The sequence below is a fragment of the Ambystoma mexicanum genome, chromosome 10 (genome assembly GCF_040938575.1).
Source record: "Ambystoma mexicanum isolate Mex_15411 chromosome 10, UKY_AmexF1_1, whole genome shotgun sequence".
In the NCBI taxonomy this organism is placed as follows: domain Eukaryota; kingdom Metazoa; phylum Chordata; class Amphibia; order Caudata; family Ambystomatidae; genus Ambystoma; species Ambystoma mexicanum.
In genome coordinates, this window is record NC_090932.1 from 609,882,090 (window position 1) to 609,901,159 (window position 19,070).

General features: G+C 41.9%; 1 protein-coding gene across 5 annotated transcripts in view; it reads right to left on the reverse strand.

The window, feature by feature from the left end:
- Positions 1-19,070, reverse strand: part of DOCK10 (dedicator of cytokinesis 10) — a 2,208,289-nt gene that overhangs the window by 1,338,104 nt on the left and 851,115 nt on the right. For all 5 annotated transcript variants that reach the window (XM_069618176.1, XM_069618179.1, XM_069618177.1 and 2 more), the window contains exon 10: positions 8,809-8,892. In XM_069618176.1, coding sequence (XP_069474277.1) covers positions 8,809-8,892 — 84 coding nt within the window. The remainder of the gene's footprint in view (positions 1-8,808; positions 8,893-19,070) is intronic.

Below are 19,070 nucleotides of genomic sequence, written 5' to 3' on the forward strand. Positions count from 1 at the left end.
GCAGGTAACAGTCATTTTAATCGTGCAACCTAATGAAACTCCTCAATGAAGGGACAGATGAGACAACCGCATACCTGAAAATAAACAGGCCAACCCAACAGAGCCGAAAGGCAGACTAATACTGCTCCCACTGAAACACCAGAAATAACTCCTAACAAAGAACAAGCCAAGCCACACACACTGCACTGCATGCTACTCAACGTGCAATCTATGGTAAATCACAAAACAGAAATGTACTAACTCAGAAGCAACAAAAGTATGGACACACTATTCTTCACAGAAACATGGCTCTCAGACAATTACCAAGTAATTACCCATGAAGCCATACCTGACAATTACAAAATATTGCAATCTAACAGAGAAACCAGAGGAGGAGGAGAAATCGCTCTAGATAACAAAAATCAAATCAGCTCCTCACCACTACCCTCAACAGTCAACAGACATACAAGACTGTGAATCACTCCTAGTCAACCTCATGCTCAACTCAATTTTTCCTTCTGATCTGCAGAATACACACCTATAACCCTAATGTTGCCTCAAAATTCACTGACGCCATAGCTAAACTTTCTACAAATCATGATAGCATATTAGTTCTGAGAGACTTCAATATTTGGTTCGGAAGAGAAAATGAATCCACAAAAAACTCCGTCAGTGCCCTACTGGAAATCTTTAATCTCAAACAAATGGTGAATGGACTCACTGACAGAGCTAGACACACACTCGATGGAATGTTCTGTACGGACGGACCTTTGACTACCGCCCCTCCGGTACAAATTGTATGAACCGTCCATCAGATGATCCCTTTCACCAGAAAAATCCCAAGCTGCATAATGCCCACACATACACAACTGGCAGTAACAAACAAAAGAAACTGGAAACGACTTTACCATGAAACTTTAACACAAATATTGAAACTACCAAACCAGACACCTCGCACCTAAACAAAATGACACCAGAGAAAGTTGAAGTGAACCTTCACACCTGGATCACAGATGTGTTAGACCAATTAATACTATTAAAACTCTTCAAACCCACACTGAAACAAATCACAGCAAGATGGTTCACATAGGAACTAATGGAACTGAAAAAAAATGGAAACTACAAAAGGGATGGAGGACTACAACAACCAAATAGACAAAATTAACTACCAGTGACTAATCCAGCTATACAAATGGACAGTTCTGAAAGCCAAGAAAGCATAGTATACCACAAGAATCCAAAACGCAACTTCATGCAACAACATCATACCCCCGCAAAACCCTGTATGACCATATCACGGCCCACCTAGCAAAAACAGAAGCAATGCAACAGTCCATCGATACATCCAGCAGGATCACAAACACCACCTTCTCAGAAGCCAGCACGCCAACAGCCAATACAATACTCAATCGAGTTGAACCTGTAGGTGAGGAAATCTTCAACAAACTATCAAAAGGTAACAACATAGCCGGATCTCCCAGGGACCAATGAACATCGGATATCTACAAAAAGCTACCCTTCCACAAAACACCAGCCCTCTACATCTGACTACTAATGAACTTATCACTAAACACTGAAATAGTACCCAAGTAATTCAAAACAGCGTACATTAAACCTCTCCTAAAAGATGAGACAGGAAATTCAAAGGACCCTACAAATGCAAAGGACCCTACTAAATAAAGGCCCATATCAAACGTACCGTGTCAGCGAAAATCCTGGAGAACCACATGTACAAAGAACTACTCAATGATGTAGAAAGCAACAGAATAACCTTCGACTGGATGAATCCTGCATACAAAGCTCTGCACTTCAATGGCTGAAATGACATCCCACCATTCAAATAGAGCACAAAAATGACATGCAGCGTACCATAAAACGCAAGCCTCCCTCTACTCCTTGTCAAGATCTATATGACCCCCCTCTAATGAAACTCATTCAACCCCATGGACTGACAGCCTACAACTATGTAGATGACACCCAACTCATCTTCAAGATTATTAACAACAATTCTCAATAAATGCCTTACCGACATAAACACCTGGATGGCAAACAACAAGCTCAAACTAAACCCAACCAAAACAGAAATATTAATCACCCCACAAGAAAACAGTCAAACACAGAAATCTCTCACATGAAAACGGACCATGGGAACCCAACCGGAGATGTCAACAGTGATACAAAATCTAGGAATCCTCATGGACAACAGCTTCACCTTGGAACCACAAGTCAAGCCAATTGATAAAAAAATCTTCTAAGTCCTCTGATTAATAAGAGAGATCCTCCATTACCTTAACTTTGCACAAAGAACCCTGGCAATCATCTCCTTGGTATTATCAAGGATAGACTATTTAAATAGTCTATAACTGGAAAGGTAAAAAAGCCACACAAAAAAAACGACAACACATCCAAAATACTGCCGCAAGACTACTCCTGAGAAGGACAGAAGAGACCACATAACACTGGCCCTAAGATGTCTACATTGGCTACCAGTAAAGAAATGCATCAACTTTAAACCCTCTGCATTGCCCAGAAATCAATACTGGGACAAGGAGCCAAATTTATAGAAATATAAATCACCAGAAACCAGCCTACAAGAGACTTAAGATCCAGCACTGACCTCCAAATAGAAACAAGACATTACGAGAAAAGAAAATTCAGAGGAACTGTCTTTTCCTGATAGCCAAACTATGGACTTGATTACTGAGGAAATAAGGACGAAAGACCACCCCACTTTCAGGAAAAGTCTAAAAACCTGGCTTTTCAACTCGCCGAGATAAACACAGATCAACCAATTAACAACCACTCGATGAACCGACTGCCAGATGGACACAATCCTGCTTCTACAAACCATGAAACAGAAACAAAGAAAACAAGGGCTACATTTAGAACGGAAAACAATAACATAACTACAAATAACCAGCAATCACCCAAAATCTACTAACCACTTCTTCTCTCCCGCACTCCTCACCTTACAACACACGTCATTGAGGAACAGTGAATGAACCCACCACAACATGCAAACCGCACACCACTTTAACCAAGCTGCCAATTCAACCACCTCAGACAACAAACAAGTCAAACACTGGACACTCATTCCGGACACAACAAAACAAAGCACATCCAGAAATCTCACACACACAGATGTCAGTTGCTCTCAGTTCTGCACACATCAAAAGATTAACACAACTTCCCTCTCGCCTTCAGTAACCAATCCTACCGACCTTTCCTTACAGAGACACATTAGTGCCCGGAGTCCATGAAAACGGCAGTGGTGCGCAGTATAAATCAATTTACCATTACATGACTGCTGGGAAAACACAGTGTGATTCTCTCTGGTGCACAGTGGCACCCACTGCATTGTGAGCTAGTTGTTTTTGGTATTAGACACCTTTTTTTTAACGGAACTATGAGTTTATCTGTGATTTATTTGCTGTGACAAAGAACACTGACAGCATTAACAGTATATAAAGCAAAAGTGTCCAAAATTATTTTTTGCTAATGTACAATAATGTTGTTCAAGATCTTTATCAAATGTATGCAGAGTAATGTGAATAGAATGGGGCAGTGAGAAGATTATTTGTCAATGTTATGCAGTATGACTTAGAGTGGGTGAACCCCGCCAAACGTATGTTGTGGGACAAACCAAATGGAGGCATCAATATTCAGCATTCCCACAATAGCTTGTGAGCCTTCCGGAACCCCTAAAACACACCCAAATAAAGATTGGACATAAGAATTAGCAGGTGCCGATCATCTGTCAGATGGTTAGCTAACAAGTCAGGCCAATCAGAGCACTTAATTCCGTGGGAAGGTATTATGGGCAGTTAATAGGCCCAGCTCCCTGTCTTGCCCGGCTCCCTGGCTTGAAAGAAGTAGGATCTGCATTGGAAAAGAGCAAACGAGATTGTGCTGTGTCAACTGAGGGCATTCCTTGTGTGTATTCTTTACATTTCTTATCTATAGGTGAGAACTTGAATATGCATGTGGGTTGTTTTGAGAAGTTCCTTAAAAAAGGTCTGTCTCTGCCTTTGAGAAATAATTGCTGCATTCCTTTCTGATGGTTTGTTATCAATGCCCTTTCTTCTTCTGCCACAAAATGAAAAAAATTGAAACAAAAGAAACTCTTTGTGGAAACCCTTTCTGAAGCCCTCTGTGATAGATTTTTGACTGTGTCCCTTAGAGCTCCTTCTTTCACCCGCAAGAAAAAGGAAAACGAGCAAAAAGAAAACATTTGTGAATCCATTTGCTATTGCTTTTTTAAGAAATCTCTTTTCCTCACATCACTCCAAAAACAGAAAGAGAAAAATCCACTGAGGAACCAATTGAACTAGAAGAAAAACCTGGTAAACACCATTCCTTTTAGTGTCCCTTTAGCCACAATTGTTATGGGAGCAGTGGACTTCTTTGGGAGCATCTAATTTTCTTGTGCGGAAGTGCATCAGCGCAAGAGTTGATGATTTACACATTGGGTACAACTGCAAAGCATAACCACAATTAGCATTGATAAAGCATAACCACAATTGGCATTCATGAATTATCATAGGAATGTGCTAACTGCAATCCCCATCACCAAGTTAACCCATTGGAGTGATGAGGAAGAAGCAGAAAGCAGCACATCTGAAGATGTAGGCCATTGCACAGAGCACAGTGACATTTAAAAGAGGCCCAACCATAGCCAACGACACTGCCTGGAAACACCTGTGTATAGGTGGCATACAAATGTCCAATGAATACAGATAAATGCAAATATCTGGCATTTGTTGCTTTAGTTGGCTCCCCACCACTTTGGTGGAAAGATTGAATGTTCCATATATAGCTGTTATGGTGATTGTCTGCTGCAGCATGCAGGCACACCTTAATTGCTGGGTGGTGGTCAAAACGCTCATATTTGTGGCTCTTAGATAGGGGGAAGAAACCCCAAAATGTTTATGTTGCAGGCATTCCGATAATGAGGAGAACCCAAAGAATATACCCTTTGGCAGCATTCAGGAAGGGGACAGAATCTCACCAATTCACATGGAGGCAGTTCTCAGGTAGCAGGGAGAACCCAAATCAGCCAAATCATATTCACATTGTCAGTCCTCAGGAATAGAAAAGTAGCAGCACTAATTGCTAATAGTATCACTTCAGGATATGACAGTCACAGCTTGCCCACACCAGCAGTCAATCAATAGAGAGAACGGTGTCAGAATGGTAGGTCCCACTAATCAGCCTTTCTCTACTTTTCAGTGTAAGACTTTAAGCAGACAAAATGTTTTCATTATCTGAGAAAGTGTATTGCCTATGGCTAGGTGTCTTTATGACGGAGTTCCACCTACTAGGGGGAATCTGTCAGATTTGTAATATTTTAGGTGTTCTAGAAAATTAATTTGGCCACGAAATTTAGATCTGCTAAACAGTGTCACTTTTAGACAGCATTCTGCGTTTCGCAAAATGGTGTTGATTAGATGAACTTGCTGGATATTGGGTGCTTGATTGAACTTACCAACATCTATATACAAGACCCCCTATGTACATTTGGTGCTGGACACCAGTCATTTGAAGGTGGTTCAAAGGTGAAAATGAGGGGTGGTGACAGAGTAAGTAGGGGATGAGAAGGTATCAGTGGGAGGCTGTGACTACAGAGACTCAGGAGCAAATAAATAGAAAGTCCCAGAAGACTGAGAAGGCAGAGATCCAAGAGGCTGTTAGTAGTGAGAACCAGGAGGGGGCGGGAAGCATGGGAGGGAGACTGACAGAACTGGAAGGAGTGTTGCATATGAAAAGACACAGAATGAAACTCTGGAGGTTGGGGAGAGAGAGAGAAGAAGGCAGAACACAAAAGGGTAAAGAGGAGGTGAAATAAGGGGGAGAGACAGTGAAAGACGAGGTGGTCATCCAATGGTGGAGAGAGGAGAGAAGATCATTGGGGCAAAAGGAGGTGGTAAAAGTACACAGACAGAGTAGTATGGGATCATTATAAAAATAAGAGGAATTGGAGGAAGAACTAAAGGAAGAAGTGATAGCACAGTCTCTGGGAGCAGGACACAAAAAGCAGGAGAACCTGGACAAGCAGATAAAGAGAAGGATGGTGCCCCAGGTATAACCTACATATGGTGTGCCATTGGGGTTGGAGGAGATACAAGCAAGCAGCAAAGTCATGAGGAGTTGGTAGGAATTCAATTTACATTAAGGAAGTAATGAGTAGTGGACAAAAAAAGAGAAGGAGCAAGAACTTTAAGGAGGATAGGAATAAGGGTTGGTCAGACTTGTGGGATGAAGTGATGAGAACACTTAAAATACCTTGAACTGTGATTAACTACCATCCCCTTTGGATTGCCACCTGGACTTTAACACTGTTGAAACCTGAAACTGACTTTTGATTTACTTGTTTCAACCAAAGGAGAAGCCATCCTGTTATTTGTTTAAGTTGAACCCCTAGCGTTGTTGGTTCAAAATAAACCCTTATGAATCCGGCCACTCAAGGATATGTGTCTCATTTAACCACTCTCAACTTCATAACACCATCTTCTGTGAGTTACCCACTTGAAAATATAACCTCCTTACACCTAAGACATCTAATATGAACGTTCATTTGATCCATTTCTCATCTTCAACATGATTTATATTTAATATTCCTGCATTTCACATTTTCTTAGCCTTTTTTACTTCCCTCAAATATATTTACAGTTCAATATTTTGAGTAGAGTGTTCTTTGTACGAGCTCATACCTTTCCAAGAAGGACCTGCATTGGCTCAACACCACCTTTCATTTTTCCTAGTACCTATAGCATCATTGCTAATAAGTTCGACTTATGTTCCTTCCAATTCAGCATCTTCTTCAAGAGACGTAATAAGTATACAAGTATTGTATTTGTACTTTCTTTCCATATGGGCAAATGTAGATAATTCCATTGGGGTGCAATTCTGAGAATAAGGAATTGGCTCTTCCATTACCATTTGTTTCTGGCCCCCTACATTTATTCAGCATCCCTTATATTAGTGAATAAAAAATCAACACTTTCCCTAAAGCGGGCAGCCCTAAACATGATTCTTTTTCTTTAAATTAAAAACATATGTACTTTGGCAAATTGGAATATTTAAATTCATAATCCTTTTTTGAGAGGTGATTATCCAACCCTTAATCTAAATGAAAGCTCTTGATTGCAATTTAACCAACATCAATAAATTCCACTAGTTAATACAAAAATATGATTTAAAAATGTGGTAATTCAACAAAAAAAGACTTAGAATTCGAATTTTTGATTTAAAATTCATATCAATTTGCCAAAAACTATTAAAATGAACTTTAATCTTATGTCATGCCAACACAAGTTTCACATCCTTTATTTACTAGTCTTCATGGCCCTGCTGTTCTGTGATCTCTGAGAATCTTTGTGAGCAGAGAAGTCAGCTCATGTTTTTTTATATTAAATATATTGCAAGGTTTTTCAAAAAAAGATTTCAGGTCGCAGTGAGCCTTTGTTTTACAAAGCAAGCTTCACATAGCATGAAATAGTTCTCCTTAATACTCTATATCCCACATACTTTCAAGACCTGCGGTTTCTCCTGAAGATACAGCATAATCCATGACATGTTCAATACTTTCATTGCACAGCTATTGGGATACGATTTCCAAATGCACCAAGGGAAGATCTATGTCTGGATGCCTTCAGACTGAACTATATTTTGGAAAGCAACTGTTCAATGTATTGTTAAAATAAGATGGTCTTAGCCATTTATTAAAGCAATGACTAAAACATCAACGATCCATAATCAACCGTTGGACCACCACCCAAAAATATCTTCTTACTCATCAATATGTATCAACACTACTCTACCTAACACTATCAGAGGTCTATTACAAGATGATAGGTTTGCAAAGAGAGGTATTTGAATTATGCTGCATGACACATTTTCTGAAACATGGATTTTGTTATTCCTAAATATTTCATTGCAATATAATGCTTGTTAAAAATATTTTCTATATTGACAGGTTATAACTGCTTTTACCAAATTAGGTATAACATTTTTCCATCTTGACGCCCCCATACTTGATGCCTTTCTAAACCACAGCCTTTTTCTCAAACTCATTGTGGCTCCAATTTATTAAACTGATTCCAAATATATTTTCAATAAGTATGCAACATTGGACTACCAAGGTAAGTTTGGAAATAATGTGAGATTGCTTCAATACATCTGTGAACTGAACCCACGTGTATTCCTCTTTCACTACCGGGTAGTGAACATTTTACCAACCTTTCCCATGTGCGTGTTATGTGTTTAGAAACCAGGTAATACTGTCTTGAGATATGTCAATAGGGCACCTACCCAACACCATAGATCATTATTTTTTAACACAGACTCTTAAAAATGAACAACCAAAGCAAGTGTATTTATTGCAGTATTTATTATATTAGTTTTAACCCAGGAATGGCTACAAACATTTTAATCATCAGTCGATCAGATCAATTGTATACTGAGTTTCCCCAATCTTATTAGCTGTGGTCTATACATGGATTAATACATTTCTTAAATGTATCCGTCTTTCCCTTTTCATCTTGTGTTCTTCTCCCTTCCTCCTTTGTACTGTACTTCTATCCATGTGTCCCTCTCTTTGAACGGCAACATGTCTAAAATTGGAGGCTTTGTGTTTAGTGGAATATTACAATGAAACGATACAACTTTGTGTACTACAGTGAACCATCATACAATATGTTTTAAGACATCATATAAGTAGTGTCAAGTTGGTCTTAATACAAATAATCAAATAATAATGAATAACACAATAATACAACTTTTACTAAAAATAACTGAGGACATTGCCTAAAAGGCTTATTTTCTACTTACAGAAATATCTGGATCCAAAGAGAATAGATTGAGTCTTTCCACATTTCTTGCCATTTTCACAGTCTCTTCAGTTTCTGTGATATACTGTGAAACAGTACATATTTAAGTTACCTTCAATGAAATATACTGTTTCGTTGATGCTTTTCGGCAATTCACAAAATATACACCATATCATTGACTAATATACAAATGACAAATAAAATAAAAATACAACTAATGTTATTAAACCCTAGAGCAAAATGTTCTATGCTGTAACATTTTTTACTCAACCTCAATCTATAAAGACTATAATTTAGCACCACTATGCCCTTCAAGTCTATTTCCTTCCCTGCTAATGCTTTACGCACATCCATTTCATTGTCTTCCACTTTTCTTGGACATACAATTTACTCAGAATTATTTGGATACATGAATGCAGAATGTTGAGGGTCTCCACAGTAATAAGAGTTTATCACATATACAGTAGTAAGAGCATAGAATAGATGCAAAATTATTGAAATACTCTATGAAATATTTAAACAATACTGCAGATTATGTTTACTAAATATCTAAACAAATGTATTGCCATCATAACATTTGCAGTATTTGGTGTTTCATTTCAAACTCCATCTTTTTGTATACACTAAATGTGGTATTCATGGAATTCAGCATAAGGTACATACATCATGACCCATAAACAGGCTGATGTTGAAAACAGGCAGAATTTAAAATATCGCATTTTTTAACATAACCACAGCCTCAGAATGACACCTTTACTCTTTTTCCATCTACTATAACTATTTTCTTTTTTTTGTGTTTTAGTTAAAAAATGATACACATTCTGATCACATAATTAAAAACACACCATACTAATAATACATTAATTAGATAATAGTTCTAGATTTAAAAATGTATCTTTAAAGCAAATATTTAAATGTCATCTGATTAATACAGGACATAGATCACTTACTGACATCTCTTACATATCATGAATTCATGTCAAAACTTTCGATATTGCACAGCGTACCCCATAGAATGCCAAATTTAATATAGTCATACGTCCGGACTAGGCATCCAAACGAAGACGTATGCAGTGGCTCTTTAGTTTTTCATCTCGTTAGGACGTGTTTATCTGTTTCAAAGACACCTTCCATTGTGCACATCCTACAGATTCTATCACTAGCCTGTACATCTGATTGACCACCCATACTAGCAAGTACTGACAATTGGACAATGCACAACAATAATAGGAATCGGCGCACTGCAGTAGATGGACAACATGCCAGATATGGTTGGAGCACTTTAAACTTACAGGCCACATAAATATTATTGTTTTAAAGTGCACATGCTGAGGGATGGCCATAGGTATTACACCAATCCCAATTCTTGAGTTTCTTCACAAAGGCACAGCCCCTCTGTCCAGTTTGGAGACCACCAGATCTTCTCGTATATAACTTACACATATTTCCTAAATGGGTCTGTGGGATTTGATTTCATTATATGACCCAGTATTCTCAGTTCTGGGCATATCAGATATTTTACAGCTCATATATGTATTATACCGTGCCTCTTCCAGGCCATTCCAGTCAGAGGCATAAGGTCCGATTCTAGCCACAATATTTCAATAGGGATAGATTGAGATACTCCCAGTATTCTTTTCCAAAAGCGGCCTTCAAGGTTGTGAAAAAAGGAGGATGGGTTGGCCATGAAGGCATCAGAACCATAAATACCTGACATCTCTGCACTGGCGCCTAGTGGCTGCGAGGATTAAGTTCAAAACCCTCTGCATTGTCCATAAGGCCTTCTGGGGATGGGGCCTCAATACCTTCAACTCTTTCTTCTTAAATATCCTCCCTCCTGCGCTCTTCGCTCACCTGCCTCCAACTCCCTCAGGGTCAGTCACTTCTCCAAGCAAAGAGTTGGTGGTTGATCTCTTTCTTGGGCTGGGGCCTTCCTCTGGAACAGCCTACCTGCCTCCCTGAAACTTGAGGGAATCATCTCTGGTTCCGGAAGCACCTCAAATCCTTTCTCTTTGCTTCTGCTTTTTCTCCTCCTCTCCCCTGCTGACTTCCTGGCTGATACTGAAACTGCACTGGTTACCTGGTCACCCTCTGAGGTCGGACCCAGGTCCCCTCCCACACGAGTCACACTCCTCCTGCACTGCCTTCCAGGCAACCCCTGCACTTTGGGTCTGTTTTTCTGTATCCCTACAGTCCCACTACCAGCACTTGACACCTGATGTCTGCACTTACACTTGCATTGCCAACTGCTGGCCATACTTTTTGTTATTTATTTTATTATACCATGTACTGCAATGTCCCCTACCCCCTCGCCTCTGCACTTTCCTCCTTGCCCTTCCCATGCACTTGTGTGATCTGAATGACACCTGGCCTAATAGGATCGCTGTCTTTCTTCCCTCTGTTCCCCCTCCCTTGCCTTGTCGCTCCGTGAAACACTTCTATATAGGTGCGTTATAAATGCCATATCATATCATATAGTATTGAACGTATAGTTCTTTAGTATCGTGCATGCAATGGATGGGGTTCGCAGAATAACTGGGAGTCCAAAAAATCAAACCAACTCAGGAAGATGGCAAAAGTTACCATTTTATTAACAATTATCTAAAACAGGGAGATTACAATAGACATCAACAGATGTTCGCTCAGTACTCGAAGAAATTTCCCATAAAAACATACTTATATGCAAAAAGTACGTCGTACTATGAGGCAAATAAGGAAAACCTATGAGGGATTGTGATAAGTTCAAGGGGAACATCTAAGTGTACTTTCTATAAGGACAAGGATTACGATTGGCTATCGACTATCAGGTGGCAAACTTTTGCCTACCTCTAAAAACATGGGTTACATGTCTATATCATAGTAATTTATAACGAATTCCGATATATCAAAACTTTTCTCTTAAAAACCTTTAAAGTGAATGCATTTTTGTTTTTTTGGTGAATTACCAACCCCTAAAACACCTGTTTCCCACCCCTAAAAACCTGTCCGGAACATTTTACAAAACTATTAAACCCTTCACCCCATCTGGCTCTCAAACAATAAGGCCCTTCGTTATATGACCCTCTACAATTGGTTGGCACGCTCGTGCCATGTCTGGAACTTTTGGTTCACTTAGCACGTAAGCTCATATCCAGGTGCCAGGCGATGGACTTGACATTACCTCCCCACACAATTAGCCCAAAATCTTGCATCACCCATGCTTTCTGCCATGCAGATTGTCTTTGAACTTGGCCTTGCAAAGTATCCTTCTCTGTGGGAATATATGGGAGTACAGGCTTTCACAATCCTTGTTCTAGGACTCCAAGCTCAACTCTATTTCCATCCTCAGCTCATGTGACAGGAGACCACAAATCTGGTCTATTCTACAGCATTTAAATGTCTTAAATGAATAAAAACTTGGCACTCTTGGTGTTCTTTCTTTTCCCCTCGACAAGAGATGATTCATCCTTCTAATGTGTATTGCTTTCAAGAATAGATAACCGACCATGGCTACTTCTGTTTTGATGCCAGGCCAGACAGCCATGCCGGGCCTTTCCACGATCTCCGCTTATTCTGGCTGTGACACAATTCTCAGCCTTTCCTCTCGATGGATTTCAGCTTACTAAAATTCATGACACTGTTGTCCAGCTTCAATACAACAGTGGATTTGCCTGCAGTCTATTCACTACGTATATTCAGCTTCTATGATCACTTAGTCTACTTGCGTTTCAGCGTCTGTACAATCATTGAATGGTTGCATTTCTGTAACACTTTGCATACCTGCAATCTTCTTTTCTGCATGAAAGTTTACTCGATTCTTAACTTCGTCATCAGTTTCTGTAAAATCCATGCATCCTCTTCAGCCAGTATTCTAAGTGTGTCACACTCATCTCCTGTGACATCACTAGCTTCTCTTTCACTCTTTTTTATATTCCTTCAGGCCGTTCCTCCCTCAGATTGTCAACTCTTCGGAAATACATGTGATAGGGTTTTCTCACTGGAAAGAAAGAGTTGTACCAAAAAGAAAGGGACCAGTTAGATGGTCAAGGCAGCCAGCCAAGTCCAGAAGGTTAAGGGATTATTATTACCTTGTAGCAATCTTTAGAAAGGGAGGCCTGGCGGACACGGTACCTTAAAATGGTGAGAATACTACAGCGGGGGCAGTTGTTCCTGGCAGCGGGTGCAAGTCGGTGCTTCGTCCGGGGGAAGAGAGGATCTTGTCAGGGAGGAAAGCAGGAGTCCGTTGCACTGCCAGGGAAGAAACCAGCCGCTGAGTTCTCAATTAAAAGGAGCGGTCCTTTTATTCGCGGTCCAGTGGTAAGTGGCTATCCGGTTGCTGGGGTGCTTGGCACGGGCAATTCGACCACAAGACGTCCTGGGATGCGAGAAAAAGAAGGTAAACTGGTTCTGCCCACCAGTCAGGGGAAGAAGACTCTCCAGCCGGGTGATCTTTTCTGTCATTGGGAAGTGGTGAGTCGGTTCAGCAGGGCTCCACCGGTGGTGTCATCGTAGCAGGTTGGTTCAACTTCTCCCTCGTCGGATTTTCAGGTCCTGTGGCGACTTCTGAAGTTCCAGTCCAAAAAGCCCTGCTTTTATGCAGCACACCCCCATTCACTAAGCCTAGCTGTCAATCAAACATGCTAAGTGGTGAGCCGGCCGGCTCACCACTTGGGCCAATCACACAGGAGTGCGACTTGAGTTACCAAGGTAACTCAGTCCAGGGTGCCTAAACCCCCTCCCCTGTGGTACCCAGACAGAGTGGCACCACTTTTGGAGGCTTCTGTGGAGTAGCCCGCCAAAAAGTGGAACAAAGGGCTCGACCTTTGGTTTGGAGTTACAGAGGCGAACTCAAACGCCATTTTAAAACCGATTTCTGGCAGAAAATACCAACCGGTGAATGAATATTAAATAAATATCCGGCGGTATGTTAGAGGCTATGTTAAAAAGTATTAGCCTGGAACAATGGGAAAATCCCATAGAGATATATTCGCGGTTAAATATAAAAAGTAGTATCCACTGCCACCAGCCAAAACTCGACGAGGGGGGACGGGCCAGTGCCCCCTCGAATAACAGACCCAGGGGCAATCAAATTGCCCCTACCAGTACGTCCAAAATATGATGGTTTGCACTGGTTCTGTTAGTAATTTGGGACTAGTAAAGCCAATGGTGACTTTACATGCCCTGGGAGACAGTAGTCAGTCCCAGGGTATGGAGTCTATGGTGGGTGGTCACTATGACACCCCGGTGTTACTGCACGGAGGGTGCTGTGTAACACACATACAAAAACATATGAGACCCTATGGAGTAAAAGACCCCATAGCCCATGAAACACATTAACATTCAAAGGAACACCATAAATCATGTCCAAGAGGGGGAAAAAAAGAGTCTCACTCTTGGCAGGAGAAAAAAACAAACTCCAGAAATCCAGCAAAGCTGCTGGGGGACTCACTAGGTTAGGAAATTCAGCCTAAACAGAGAATTCTCCCTAACACTCGCCCCCCCCAGTTAAGTGACAGGAGGATTTAATCCACTCCTGGATGAATCTCATACCTCTAGTCGATGACATACATCCTAGAGAGACCATCAGCATTTTGGTGGTGACACCCTAATTTATGTTCAGTGGTAGAGTCAAAGGTTTTCCTTTGTAAGCTATATGACCTACAAACCCTTTGAGGAACATCAGTCTTTTTAAAGTTATAGGGGATCTGGTTGACCAGTCCCTCAGAAGTTGTTACAACTTCTGAACCTGTGTTAGGCTTTTTCCAGGGGTCCTTATAAAGGATTCCCTTAGATCTAGAGGGGCCTCCAGAGGTCCTCACCATCTCTCTGTTGGGAGAAGGTTGGGTTTTAGGCCTCTTGGTTGGAGAGGATGGGGATAAGCAAGGCACATGCTTCTCCTTCCTCTTAGATTTACCTTTACCTACTTTAGGAGTTTCCCCCTTAAGACTAGGAATTGGGTTGGAGTCTTCTGTGGAAGGTCCACAGTCTGATGGTTTTTGGCCTTAGACTTTTCTTTTCTAGTTTTCCACCAGCACTGAGAATTACCAGTTCTCTTAGGCCTAGTTAGGGTTCCAGTAGGTCTATCCACCTATTCCTCAGAAGCAGGGGGAGTCACAGACTCTATAACTGAGGGAACAATGATGGAGCTTGGTTGGGGCTCCCGTTTCCCTAACATTTTAGCCTGAAATTTGCCTGGGTTAGAGGTCAATTTACCAACACCAGGGCTTGTAGTGGGGGTCTCAGTAGAGGTTCCCACAGGCTTAGAGTAGTTCCTTAAGGTGGCCTCTCTAGCCAATTTGGTTTGGTTCTGGGTCTCCATACTGGGAGGCCTGGGGGTACTGGATACTACTCCTAGATTCTTAGATCATTCCCTCAACAGGACTCTCCCAGGCACCTCAGTCTGAACACTGACAGGAATCAACACTGTCATGTCATTACACTGAATGAGGGCTGGTAGAATTGGAACCATTTGGAGAGGGCCTCCAGACATCTTAGTGGGACCTTTGGGTGCCTTAGCAACATCCTCAGGCCTGAAAAAGCTTTCATCCACTACTGTTCTGCTGGCCCCAGAGTCTCGCCTGGCAGGAGTATCCTGGCCATTGACATGAACACTGTCCATATAATAAACTTTAGAGTTTTCTGGTATTAAGTTGTACACACTCCTATTCTGATCACTAACCAGACCCATGACTCTACTGTTACACTTGCTTGAAAACCCACAGGTTCTTCAGCAAAGACTTCAAAGTGGGCACTAGCCATTTGGGCTTCCTCCTCAGGAGTGAAGGCTAAGGAGACTGTGCTGATCCCTGTAGGTTTACCCTTACATCTGGGATCTCCTTTGATGTGGTCAGTTGCCCCACAGAGATAGCATGTTTCAAATGCTCTCTGAAAGGGTGGCGTGGCCTGACCCCCTTCTGGTTTGTGACCAGAAGGTACACTAGCCTGTTGTGGTTTACCCTGGGACTTACCCTGGTTATTTTGTTGTTTGGGGCCCTCTTTGGTTTGGGGGGTATTAGAATTCTTTTGGTTCCCTTTTGATGGCTGCTTTCCCTCATCCTTTTTCTGAGTGACCCCTGAATCCTAGTGAGTAGCCCCGTTGGCAACCCACAAGTCAGCAGCCTTAGCTAGCTTTCTAGGATCTAATTCCTTTGAATCAGCCAAGTGTTGTCTGAGCTCAGGGGAGCAGGCATCATAAATTGACTCCAACATTACAAGATTTCTCATTCCCTCATAAGTGTTCACCTTGTAACCCTTAATCCATCCCTCTAAGTTTTTCAAACACTCACTCACACATGTAGCCCAAGGGGTACCATCATGCTTTTTGAGGGTCCTAAACCTCTTAAGGTACTGGGAAGGGGTCTTCCCAAATCTAGCTATTAAAGCTAGCTTCACACACTCATAATCCTTCTTATCCACCTCCCCCAACTCCATTACCACATCAGTTGCAACAGGGGGAAGCCTAGAGAACAACCAGGGAAGTAACTCATTCCCTGTGATGTCCTGGAGCCCATGATTATACTCAAACATGTTTAGCCAATCCAACACATCAAACTTAGGTTCATACATACCCACAAATTCCTAAGGCATCCAGAGTCTTTTGGGACTGGAACTCCTAGACGAACCAGAGGAGAGAGAAGCATTTTCCACAGACAACTTTTTCATTTCTAGTTCATGATTAAGCTCTATTTCTCTGAGTCTCAACTCAGCTTGCTTCTGCTCAGCCTGGGCATTCATTCTTCTGAACTCTAGCTCTTGGTTTCGTTCAGATTGAGTATTAAAACATTTGTACTCTAATTCAAGCTTCATTTTTTCAAGTTCAAAATAAGCAGGGTTACATGTAGGACCTGGTATAGGCCCAGTAGGTACAGTAGGTAAGGCAGACATAGGCTCAGAGTGGCTAACTTCATTAGGTTCACTTTCCTCTTCTGACTCATTATCAAGACTTTGATTCAGATCAATACCATCACTGTTTTCTACATTTGCTGGGGGGGGGGTAGATGCCTCTGTACCACCCAGACTTTGGTTTTCTAACAATCTTTCTACAAGTTCCATTTTCTTGCCCTTCTCAGAGAGATTCTTATGTCTACACAATACTTTTAAGCAATCAGCAGTTTTGGCATACAATGATTCTAGGGTATAACTCTCCATAGCAGACATAGTTAGAAAATCAGCTTTTTAGTGCTACGCTTTGTGGTTAGTTGTCCTAAAGTATTCAAAAAGCACACTAAAGTGTATACTCAATATACTCAATACAAATCCCACCGCTGCCACCAGTGTTAGGCAGAAACCTGTGCAGTTCCCTCTGGGACCACTGCAAAAGATTTAAGACTACAGGTGTTTGGCAGTAAACCCACTTGGTAGCAGTCTGCACCACACAGATTCACTTGGTAGCTGTGGCTGAGCAGTCAGACTTCCCTCAAGAAGAGTTAGGCAGTATACAGAGTATTCGCAATAGGTCTAAAGAACACAGTAGAACAAGCAAACGCTGACCAGAGCTTGGTGTTAAAGAGATATAATTATTTATTTAAAAACACATCTAATAAAACACACTGGCACTAATATCAAGCAGTTCAAAAACACGGTCACTAAAAGATATACACTCCCTTCAACGATTAGTTAGACAAGTCTTAAGTAAAGCAACACTTATTTTCAGACAGCGGTGAGCGCTTAACGAAGATGGCACTCTAATCAATCGGTTTAAAAGGGAGAGAAAGGCAGGGCAAAGATAGAAACAGATCCCAACACTTTCGGAAGAACACAGTAGGAGAAGAAGGCAGGTTAAAACTGTAAAGTCAAAGTTAACAAGGCCGGACCCACTTTAAGAGGCTCTGGTCGAAATGTGTCCAAGGTCACACGGTTCAAAGTGCCCAAATGTCTCGCAACAAGTTCAGAAAGAGTTGTACCAAAAAGAAAGGGACCAGTTAGATGGTCAAGGCAGCCAGCCCAGTCCAGAAGGTTAAGGGATTATTATTACCTTGTAGCAATCTTTAGAAAGGGAGGCCTGGCGGACACGGTACCTTAAAATGGTGAGAATACTACAGCGGGGGCAGTTGTGCCTGGCAGCGGGTGCAAGTCGGTGCTTCGTCCGGGGGAAGAGAGGATCTTGTCGGGGAGGAAAGCAGGAGTCCGTTGCACTGCCAGGGAAGAAACCAGCCGCTGAGTTCCCAATTAAAAGGAGCGGTCCTTTTATTCGCGGCCCAGTGGTAAGTGGCTATCTGGTTGCCGGGGTGCTTGGCACGGGCAATTCGACCACAAGACGTCCTGGGATGCGAGAAAAAGAAGGTAAACTGGTTGCGCCCACCTGTCAGGGGAAGAAGACTCTCCAGCCGGGAGATCTTCTCTGTCGTTGGGAAGTGGTGAGTCGGTTCAGCGGGGCTCCACCAGTGGTGTCATCGTAGCAGGTCGGCTCAACTTCTCCCTCGTCGGATTTTCAGGTCCTGTAGCGACTTCTGAAGTTCCAGTCCAAAAAGCCCTGCTTTTATGCAGCACACCCCCATTCACTCAGCCTAGCTGTCAATCAAACATGCTAAGTGGTGAGCCGGCCGGCTCACCACTTGGGCCAATCACACAAGAGTGCCACCTGAGTTACCAAGGTAACTCAGTGCAGGGTGCCTAAACCCCCTCCCACACCCTTTGTGGTACCCAGACAGAGTGTCACCACTTTTGGAGGCTTCTGTGGAGAGGCCTGCCAAAAAGTGGAACAAAGGGCTCGACCTTTGGTTTGGAGTTACAGAGGCGAACACAAACGACATTTTAAAACCGAGTTCTGGCAGAAAATACCAAGCGGTGAATTAATATTAAATAAATAAACCGGCAGTATGTTAGAGGCTATGTTAAAAAGTATTAGCCTCGAACAATGGGAAAATCCCATAGAGATATATTCGCAGTTGAATATAAAAAGTAGTATCCACTGCCACCAGCCAAAACTCGATGAGGGGGGATGGGACAGTGCCCCCTCGAATAACAGACCCAGGGGCAATCGAATTGCCCCTACCAGTACGTCCACAATATGATGGTTTGTACTGGTTCTGTTAGTAATTTGGGACTAGTAAAGCCAATGGTGACTTTACATGCCCTGGGAGACAGGTTAGGAAATTCAGCCTAAAAAGAGAATTCTCCCTAACAATGTTGCATTTTAGACATACTTTAAAAATGAATTGGGCAAAAAGCCTAATAGTTTGCAATTAGTGCTGGGGTACCAGGGGGCAGGCATGATATTTTTGCTCTGCTCTAGTCCCGCAAGCCCAATATCGAATCGATCCATCAGGTCGGCTGACCCTGCTC